Source organism: Hippichthys cyanospilos, chromosome 2, assembly GCF_059441005.1.
Source record: "Hippichthys cyanospilos isolate Australia breed blue-spotted pipefish chromosome 2, RoL_Hcya_1.0, whole genome shotgun sequence".
Taxonomy (NCBI): domain Eukaryota; kingdom Metazoa; phylum Chordata; class Actinopteri; order Syngnathiformes; family Syngnathidae; genus Hippichthys; species Hippichthys cyanospilos.
This window is the reverse complement of record NC_142370.1, coordinates 29,524,063-29,535,178: the sequence shown is the minus strand read 5'-3', so window position 1 is coordinate 29,535,178 and position 11,116 is coordinate 29,524,063. Positions and strand designations below refer to the sequence as shown.

Below are 11,116 nucleotides of genomic sequence, written 5' to 3'. Positions count from 1 at the left end.
TCACATCCTTTTTTTTTTTCAGTTACAGTATGACACTTTGTCACTGTTTAGAAAAGTCGTCTGGCAGGGCGTTGAGCCGCATCTGTCAACTCGTGCCCGCGTTTTTTTTCTGTCATTAGAGGGCTTTGTTTGATTCAAATAAAGGTGATCCACCCTTTGTTCAAATGAGAGCACGTCCAGGATATCACATCTTGACAGCAGATACCTTATCCTGTTCCTGGCAGCAATAAATAGAAAAACAAGTCCTCACACAAACTTTGACCTGATAATGGCACTTCTGATATTTTATTGGCATGGCAACCTGATGCGATCAGCGCTTTCTGCATTATAAACCATCTTTACTAGTTGAGCAATATTTGATTAAAAAAAAATACTGTAATAAGGATGTTAGAGCTGTGCCAAAAATTCAGATAAGAATCAAGATTCTCACTTGCTGTAATTCTGAATCGATGTAAAATTTCACCAAAACTATTTTATATCAATAAAGTCAGCTTCTACACGCACATTACCAAGAAAGAGGCAACAAACATTACGTCACACGCGATGGTAAACTTCAAAATAATATATGTAGGACGCATTTATGTCAAAGTTAGCCATCATAAAGGTGTTTGCTAGCAGCTAGCTTTATTCTTCATCACGACTTTGTGTTTAACGCTATCAAATCGCACCTCTACCAACAAGAACGACACTGGCATTCAAAATATCAGATTCAATTGCACATTAGGGATGCTTAAAAAAAATGCTAGTCAGTTACGCAGACAATGTATGATACAGCACAACTCTCCGGCGTTAGCGCTAGCAGCTATCTACTTGACGCATTCAATTGCAGTCGGACAATTCGAAAAGACAGAAAAAACGGTCCATCCCTCATTCAACTTTTATAAGAGCATAGATCTCAACTGTCAAAGCTTTTTGAAGGATTTTGAATCCATCTAAAAACCTGAAACAAAACATATCGTGGAAGTTTCTATGCTTACCAGACCGGGCCAATAGGACTACCCTGAAAAAAGCAATAACATAATTTTCCCTTATATTTTCCTTCAAATGTCATTAAAGTAATGGCAATTCTCCTTTCTTCTAATTTGTAAGTTTTACTTTGCGATCATAAAACTGTTCTAAGAGAGCAAGAACTAATCCATTGAAAAAAGGCCCGGTACTCTCTCTTTCCTAGTAATTTGAGCAGGATAAAGTTCCAGCCTGTGTAAATGTCTGCTTTCATATTTCCAAAGCAGAATCTAACAAATGCGCTGTGCCGTTCTGCTGCTAATGAGACATCGCACCCCTTTGTGGAGTCTTAATCATTTTGTTCTTTCCCCTGCGTGGTGTTTTTAAAGCAAACATGTTAAATTTGGCGTTAACCAGATGCGGCACACAGAAGGCAAACACGGGCTTGTTTGGACTCTTGACAGTCACATTTGAACTTCTTATCCTCTTGGGATTGTGCCCTTATTCCAAGACAAAAACAAGACAAGACACTCTTCAGCGGGACAGCTCATGCGCTCCAGTATTGATATTACGATGTGAAAAGTGACCCTCATGTAGGAGAGAAACTAGAAATTCCCCACCGCAGACTAGCTGAGAGCCTTCAAATCTAACACGCCGGTGTCAATGAGCGCTGCTTTTTCTTTTTCTTTTTTTTCACTCGAACAAAAAAAAAAAGCCGAAATTTGAGAGCCAACAGGCGCCCGTGGTGTGTTTGTGAGCTTATGCGCACACTCGTTCACACACACACACACACACACACACAAACAGGGCACAAAGCATGTGTTATCACTGTTAACAGCAGCACAAAACAGTTGATAGCCTGTGTTGTGTTTGAGTGGAAATATGTGTGTCCAGAACCCCCGACCCCCCCGCGTCCCCTTTCAGCAGCTGGTGTTGCACTGTAACTCTGCCTTGCTGCGTGAATGTGTGTTTGTTGCGAGCAAAAGAGCGCCACTTCCAACGGTGTCGCACGCGCGCGCGCACACGCTCGAGGGGGCCGGGAGCCAAGACGGAGCCAGGTCCAACAGGACCGGAACCGGCACCGGGCCAGCTCCCCGTGCAACTCGCCCTCTTTTACACCTGTCTCTCACACACACGCGCGCGCTTGCGCTCACACACGCTAACGCAGCAGTCGTGCTGTTGAGCGCAGGCTTCTCATTGTAGCAGTGACAGGAGGGGGGGGGTCCGTTAAGTGGCTCTCGCTTCCTGTGTCTTTTTTATACCTTGTGTGTGTGTACATTTCCTGATTTGTCTGTGGGGTGGAGAAGAGCGATGGAGGACCCCTACTGGTAAAGTAGGTAAACTTGCACAGCTTTGACATCTGTGCTCAGGAGGTGGAGGAGAAGGGGAGGAGTGGGTGGGGGGGGGGGAGTGGAGACAGACAGTGAGAGAGGAGGAGTAGGAGGAGGATGAGGAGCACAGAGAGGGAAAGAGGAGAAGAGTGTGAAGGAGAGAGGGAGGGAGAGAGAGAGCAGAGCCCCGGCGCTGAGCAGTTGAGGAGAAAATGCCTTGTTTTGTGGAGAGAATCCTTCCAGGGCAGGAGGGAGAGGTGAGGCAGAGCGCGGAGGGCGGTCTGCTGCCAGGTAAGACTCTCGCACAGCTACCCCCCTCCCCCTCCTCCTCCCAACACCCTCACCCCCCCCACCCACACACACACAGACAAAACACACACCGTGCAACCTGGAGGCGAACTGCCGCGCTAGTGTGTAGAACAGGTGTCGGCGTTAGTTTCTTATTGCTCTTATCGTGATGATGTTTGGAAAATGTGCAACTTTATCTCAAGTTTTGCTGGAAGGGAACTAACTTGGTTCTTTATGGGCTGGTGTTTAGTTCAAAGCACAGATGAAATAACTTTGTGAAACTCTGGAGATGAAAGAAAACTTTTGGGGGTGGGCTTTTCAGAGCATAGTTACGGCAACAAATGTTGTAGTCGTAATCGATTGTTTTCCAAGAAAGCAGATCCAAAAAAAGGAGGCAACAACAAAAAAGACAACTTTTAGCCAAAGTTGAAAGGTCAACTCTTGATTAGGAACAGGTAGGAGGAATTGCGCTGTAAATTTAAACAACCACATTGCAGTTAAATGCAATTCCGAATACGCAGCAGTTTACCTTTATTTTGCCTTTTTAGGAGTTTAACCTCAATGAAATGCTGGTTTTCTGCTCAAGTAAAGGATTACTACTCGGTCCGCCACTAATTACATATGATTTCACTTTATTGCAAATGCATTTGATATTTTATGAAGCCCCTATTCAAGCAGTGGCGATGATTAAAGGCTACATCAATATATGCTCTAAGTACACTGTTGCACAGGCTAAAAAGGGAAATGATTCGAAAGCACCTTAAATCCCGCAGCTAATGTCAAGTGCAGATGTGTGCGTGTTTTTTTTTTTTTCTCGGACACGACACTGAAATAATTTGCAGTGTGGAGATTGATTTGGCGGTCGAGACCCAGATGTGATGGAGGGGTTTGTCATCTGAGGGGTTTTCCACTCTGCACATGTAAATACCGTCTGGGGCTGAAGAGTCCTGTCCTCGCCGTCGCAAAGGGGGGGTCCTCCTCACGTACAATCTTATTTTCTTTCGCTTAAACAAACACGGCATCTCTGAGCGTAAACACAGATTTGCATGCGGCCCCCTGCGGGCGTCTGCCTCGGGCCCGCCGCCGCGCCGCGCCGCGGTCCCCCTAAGTCCAAGATGAGGACTCGGCAAACTTTTGAGCATCCTGTTTATTTGTCATGTTAAATAAGCGGATAAATAAATAGCCTTCTAGATGAGGCGGCAGCTTCCCGAGTGAGAGGTGAAGTCAGAATTGAATTTGGATTGTGTTACCATGACGATCCTGAAACCCCTCCCGTGTCCCACGGGGCCGCTCTGGTTGCCGTGCGCCAGCGCGTGTTTGTTATTTAACTTTATGCGTGTGTGTTTGAGCAGTGGGTGGTGGTAGCTGCATTCACCAGAGAGACATTGTACTAAGCAGACATTTCCCCCTCTGTTTTCACTCTGACCTGGTAGGAGATTGATGACTGAATTGTGGAGTACATGTTAACAGTAACTGGTGATTTATGAAGATACTTAGGGTAAGTGAGGCCGCACAGGCTGGAGGGGAAAGGAAAAAAAAAGGGGGGTGGAAAAAAAAAAGATAGCCTTTTAAGTTAATGTAAAAATATAGCCTTTTTAAGTAATAATTGTTATTACTGCTGCCGGGGCTGCGCAAGAGGGTCGAGTTGGATTTGGGATGTGCGCAAAGTGTAAAGTGAAGCTCTTCCTTTCCTGTTGGCCACGTGCCTTTTCTGACTTTTGAACTCCGCTTCAGGAGCAGGTTTACGACACGGAAATACAATTTAGGGAAAATCCTGCTACGTCGGTGACACATAGATTATACGTTGTACGTATTGGAATTGATTGTCTTCAGATGGATAACTTGAAATAATGGAGGGGGGAAAAGACTTTTCCTGTTTGAAGCACAGTGGAAAACTTTTCTTGGATGACCTCTTGCACTGCAACAAGTGCACTGTGTGCTTTGGCTGCCCCACTTAGCCCCATTTCTCAGTAAGCTTCTATATGCAATTTTTGATTCATTTTCTTTTCCTTGGCTCACGCCTTCCCGAAATATTATTCACGAGGGGGACGTTACCTCTCTATTCCAATTTTGGAATTCAATTCGCCCGGATGTGATCGATGGCGTTTTTCAGCGAGAAAACAAATTTAGGAAATAAGGAAGAAAGCTTCCTGTCCAAAGAGGGATAGCACTTTTTTTTTTTTTTTTTAAAGCAAGCCCCGAGTGACTGAGTGAAATGTTTCCCCTGTTCGCTCAGGGACAACTTTATTTCTTACTGGGGATTTAACACTCACTCAGTCCCCTCATAAATACAGCGTCCCTCAGCCTTTTGCTCGCCATAACTCACGCGCTAACTCTCCAGCTAACTAAACTCATATAGCAGAGCCGATGCTTGCTTGTCTTTTTACCTCGGCCTCCAGCTCCCTTTTTCTTCCCTTAAGCTGATTTACACGGGACGCAATCTCTTCTGACTGCCGCCTTACTGGCCGGCTCCGCTGATCTCCTCGACCCACTCGCGTGGTGCCTTTTAGAAGAAATGGCCAATTGAATATGAGCCAGCCTAATCTCCTTCAAAGTCAGCCCAACGCAGGGAGAAAAAGTGTCCCAGCAGAGTGTCTCAAAGAGTGTCTCAGCACCTGTTGATGGAAACTAGAGATCGACCGATATGGGGATTTCAGGACCGATGCCGATTATTGGTGGTAGACGGAGGCCGATAACCGATATTTGGACCCGATATTCATTTGCGGTAATAGTGTAAAAACTGACGTTAAAAAAAAAAAAAAGGAAGAATGCGAACGCTGAACTTCAAATGCCTCAAGCGTATTTATTGAACCACACAAATAGAAAATAATGGCCCAGAAACGGAAATGCATCATCGGCAAAAGCATAAGTACTTCTATCAGTAAAATGACGAGAATATACCTTAGTATGTATTATAAAATTAATCTTACGGCATTCACGCCTGGCAATTCACCAAGGTTAGCGTCAGATAGCATTCTATTCGATTGGCGCGGCCGTCTGCAAACCCGGAAACGTAAATGCGTCATCGGTAAACCCGGAAGTATTTCTATCGGCAATACTACCTTCATATCGACAATCGTGTTTGAAATATAATGAATGAAACTTGCTGCATTCCTGCCCGATGATTCACCAAGGATGGCATCGGGTAGCGTTCTGTTTGATAAATGCCGCCGTCTGCAAACCTCGAAACTTTCACTTTTGACTTTTCCGCTGTTTGCTTTGGTACAAGGAACCTTGATCGAACAAATAAAACCTCAGGAAGCTTTTGTGATATTTCTACCACTCTTTTGCATGGTTCTCTCGGTTAAAAGTGGCAGAGGAAATTTAATGCTGGACTAGCATTTATTTTTAACCCTTGTGGGGTATTTTGTGCAATCTTTTGATCTTTACATCAAAGGTGTTTCACATCGTAGGGAAAACATTGAACGATGAAAGTAGGGAGCTGAAATCTCTGCCAGATGGCGATAATAAATCAAAGTACAACATGGCACAACCAGGAGTGTGTCATTCATTGGCTAAAATACTGTGAGAATGATATTGAAAGAAAATTACCCAAAAACGGTCAAGCTGCGACTGTTTTGAAGTGCTTAACAAATAAAGTTGGATTGGATTGAATTGGACAAGGGTGAAACTGGAGGAATAAAAAAAATATCACAAATGCTTCATGAAGCTTCAACTTCCCATCACTACAAAAAAGTAATATGACATCAGCTCAAAACAGTTTGGATTGGACAAGGGTGAAACTTGGAGGAATAAAAAAAAATATCACAAATGCTTCATGAAGCTTCAACTTCCCATCACTACAAAAAAGTAATATGACATCAGCTCAAAACAGTTTGGATTGGACAAGGATGAAACTGGAGGAATAGAAAAAATATCGCAAATGCTTCATGAAGCTTCAACTTCCAATCACTACAAAAAAGTAATATGACATCAGCTCAAAACAGTTTAGGGCTGTTTGGAAGCTAAAAACACAAAGCTTTGCGGTCCTTTGAGTGGTTTTAGTGCTATTTGAAGTCCTAATTTAGGGATGAGGGAGAAAAAAATGTGGTGTCATTTGTTATGTCAGTCCCCTTAACAAGTTTTGACAAGAGAAAACAACGCTGTGCCAATGTGTGGTGCAAACGGGGCCGGTACCAGTTGGAAGGTTGGGAGGAGACTTTTTTTTTTTTTTTTGGTCTCCTTCTGGTAGGGTTCCTGCAGTGGTTGTTAACTGCCTCGTGGTGCCTTCTGTTCTCACTGTTCTGTCCCAAAGGCCCGACTCTGACGTCTCCTGAAGCATCTAAAGACCCTGTGAAGTCAAAATCGCCCATTTTGATGTCTCATGGCAGTTTGTTGGTTTTGCGTTTGAAAACACGGTCCTTGCTTGGAGAAATTACCCTCAGCACTTGTTGGCGAATGGGGGAGGAGGATCCCGTTTGTCTTTTTCTTCCCCATCTCCCCGCTCTCCTTGCTGTCCTTCCTCCCTTTTTGATCTCCCTATCAAATCTTCCCTTCTGTTTTATGAGTGACGTTTACCCCAGAGCGGCAAGGGAAATGGCTGGCGTAAGAAGACGTTTGAGAAAATGCGTCTTAGCAAGCGATCACCTTTGATAACGGCAAAGTTCCGGCGGGAGAGGAGAAGAAAGGCAACGAGTGGAAGAAATGTTACTCAAAAAAAAAAAAGAAGCCTTGCAGGAGGGAGCATCGCTGTGATCCCAGCTTGGTAAACCAACATTGTACAGTACAGCAAATAGTGCTTTGGCGCATCAAGGCTCACCCTGCTCTTGTCCACCCAGATGACTGATCTGGATCTGGGATTGCACACGGTGTATTTTATTGCACACCAGCTGGCCACCAAGTAATCTCATAATGATACAATGACATTGCCCGCACACACACACACACACACACGAGCACCCTTTCACGCTAACAGGTGCTGCTATCAAACACGTATGCGCGTATGCACCTTTTTTAAAAGAAAACAAGAAATAATATTGGAAGCGGGGGGATCTTCGCTGAAGGACCGGAGAAACGAGAAACGTTAACTTTAGTAATTACTACCTCCATAGAGAAGTATAAGAGAGGACAGAGAGCTAGCACGCTATGAAGGAGGGCCCCGTGTGCAGATAATGATGGGGTATCATTGTAGCTCTGACTGTGTTAATCTTGGAGCGCTCCACGTGCGTGCATGCGCGTGTGTGTTTATGTGCGCGTGTGTTTCCGTAGCCTGCAACCTTTAGCTATAGTGTTTATGTCGGCGCATTGCACGGTGTCATTTGGTCTTGTAACAACCGAAATTTGACCCTCTAACTAAAGGGAGTCGTTCATTCACCGATTGTTCACTAAAAAATGCAATTACAAAGACTGTCTTATGTTTTTTAGTTCATTTACAACATCCAGATTTCACTCATAAATTAAACACTGGACAAGAAATAAAATACATCATAAATCATGTCATATTGTAAGTGTTTACATCAATGGAAATCAAATGTTTTCTTCTGGAATATTGTAAGTACATTAGGTCAAATGGATCAATTTTGTCATATGGAACTAGCGCTAATATCCTAAGATGATATATAAGTTGAAGGGGGGACAGGGATGGAGGCGGGGCTCTTTACTCGCGTCCCATCGTTCACAGGCCGATTATGGGCACAGATATTTGGAAATTTGACATATATCGGCCTTTTTTTTCATCCGACTGGCCAGTGTAAAAAATCGAGAGCTATTTTTTCACCTTTTATTCAACTTCATAAGAGATGTTCTTGAGTCTAGTTTTCTTGAACTGTTATTTTCCATTTGTGTGATTCAGTAAATATACTCTAGGCCTTTCAATGAAGTTCACTGTTTGTATTACTCCATTTTTTTCACGCCATTTTTTACACTATTACCCCAGATGAATATCGGCCCCGAATATCGTTTATTTGCCTTATCTAACTACTAATAATTGGTATCGGTATATCGTATAAGACGAGCTTAGACCAGAACATATAAAAGATAACCCATCCCACTTAGTCACTGTTTATCAAGGTTGGAGCGTGTACTCTGCTGAAGACACAGAGAACGGAGCAAAGCATGAGGAGATGGAGGAATTCAAACTTTGGAGGTGCTGCACCTTTTCCTCCCCCCCCCCCCCCCCCCCACCTCCTCTTTCCATTTGAAGTTCTGAGACACTCTCATTTAAGCCTCATCGCACAGCAACACAGGAGAAAGTGTAATGAATATGTATCAACACAGCATATGGCGGCAGTAGCACAGGGACTAGGTGTGTCCAGAAGGTAGAGTGCTGCCAATGCATTATTCTCCATTCAAATGAGAGGAAAGGAGCTGAAAGGTGTTCTGCACCTTCTCAGATGGACCAGAAGAAGTAGAAGAAGTAGGTGAAAGGAGCGCGTCATAGTAGAGTCGTAAATTTCCTCGATTTGGATTTTTTTTCTCTCCCACCCGAGCCGGCGCCAGCTGACACAAACGTGATTAAAAGTGATCTTTTTGACACATTAGGATGCACACGGGAAGTAACCTCCTCTAAAGCGTTCATTATTAGATGCATGACAGACCTGAATATTTATAAAATAGGTTTTAATAATTAATTGCAGCAATCTGCTCCTGTAATTCATCAGATTTGCACTTCAACGGAGTATCCGTTTTCACTTTAAAATAATAATAAGAGGAATATGAATGTTGCAGAAATGTAAAACGGGCAGCTGGATGCGGCGAGCGAGCGAGCGAGCGAGCGCCCCGCGTTCGCCGCTCAGGCTTTGCCCGTCGCCACTTCCAGGCAAACCATATTTTAAGCCTCCCGTATTGCGAAATCCCTCGGTTGTTGTTTTGCATGAGAGTTTAGCGAGCGGCTTCTCACAAGCGTCGCGAAGATGAAGATGCAGGAAACAAAGTCGGTTTGGTGTAGAATGCTAAAGTAGTTTCTGTGGTTTTTATAAAAAGCTAATTTATTTGTTTGAGTCAACTTCCCTCAGTTTACTAAGACCCAAAATAGGCATCCTTCCTTTTTTTGTTTTCCCCCGTAAAGTAGCTCTGCTTCTTTCATTTATTTATTTCTTTTCCCTAACCCCTTTTGAAAGAATTGTTTTATCGCACCTTCAAACGCAGTCGCAGCGCATTCCTCATTCCACTGAACTCCCAGAAACAACATTGTTCCTGTTTCAGGTGAAAACTGCCATGTTTGATTCCGCCTCCCGTTGAAGGTCTCGCTAAAAGTTCTTTTTTTTTTTTTTTTTGAGGCTCAGTTTAGAGTGTGCAAATGATGTGACCCGCACCTTTAAACTGCTACAAACTGAGCCGCCAATGATAAGCGTATCGTTCAATGAATAACTGCGACCGTATTCTCTTCGTAAAAGCCGATTATTTGATTTTTATTATTTGCGGGGCAGCAATACATGGTACAGTCATTCCCAACCACGCATGCGTCTGAAATAGTCCTATTCTACTGACGCATCAGGTCTACTAACGTTTCCATCCTGCTTGTCAAAAAATGACAACAAACGAGGTAGATGAAGTCCCACAAGCGGGAAAGCTCATTCGTCTCACTTCCTCCTGCCGTCCTACAAAGAAACAAGTTGAATCAAATCTTAATCGTGCATCCGCAAAGTTTGTGCAATATGATTTTATGGATGTGAGAGAGAGAAGCAAGACTGAACATGGTGACATGTTCACTGACTGGTGAACCTGAACGCCAGAAGAAAGGCTAAGCAGATATTTTTTAGAAAGATGTTGTCTGGAATTTTTTTTTTTTTTAATCTATTGAGTAAGTAAAAGTCACTGGATCAGAGTGCGTTCTAAGAAAATAAAATTTTTATGGGACTAACTGCTACATTTTTTTGTATAAAAGAAAAAAATGGGTCAAATAATTGACTCACAGTTGGGCTAGTGTTTTAATGTTACATTGTCCACGAGAACAATGAAAGAAACTTTACATATTTTATAGCTTTCACTTGAAGATGGAGTTCAAAATTTTTTAATGACCTAAACTGGCAAGAATTTAGTACACTCACACAACATTTTATAAACTGTAGTGTCAAAAAGGAACTAATCCAACAATTTGAGTTAGTCATTTCAACCCAAATTTCGGGTCAAGATTAAGTACCCCACCCCTCCAAAAAAATAAAATATATATCACCATATTTTGTGCCCCCAATTTGAGTTGTTTTTGTACAAAACAACGGCAAAGATTGAATAGTTCTATGTAAAAGAACCCCTCAAAGTATGGTTGTTATATATGATGGGCAACTGAAGCTTCGTGATGCTTCATGAACCAGTTGTTGTATTTTTTTTTTTACTCCTCTAAATAACAGGCTCTATTCAACATAAGGCCGAAAGCAAGTGATGGGCAAATGGAGTCTCATGAAACAATTTTTATATTTTTTTATTTGTCAAGATGGCACACTTGGTATAAAAATGTAGTGGAAATTCAATGAATGTCCATTGCACTGGACTTTAGATTTAAACCAAGAGCAACATAATAAGCACTGAAAAAAAAATCACAATTTGTTCATGAGGCCACATTTTCCTATCATTATTTTAACCTTTTTTTTTTTTACACCTATAGCGTTATCCCG

General features: G+C 42.8%; 1 protein-coding gene across 4 annotated transcripts in view; it reads left to right on the top strand.

The window, feature by feature from the left end:
* The first annotated feature begins 2,383 nt into the window (after positions 1 to 2,383).
* The window catches only part of casz1 (castor zinc finger 1), a 64,220-nt gene continuing 55,487 nt past the window's right edge, over positions 2,384 to 11,116 (top strand). For all 4 annotated transcript variants that reach the window (XM_088409019.1, XM_088409017.1, XM_088409018.1 and 1 more), the window contains exon 1: positions 2,384 to 2,567. In XM_088409019.1, coding sequence (XP_088265145.1) covers positions 2,489 to 2,567 — 79 coding nt within the window. In that variant the 5' untranslated portion in view covers positions 2,384 to 2,488. The remainder of the gene's footprint in view (positions 2,568 to 11,116) is intronic.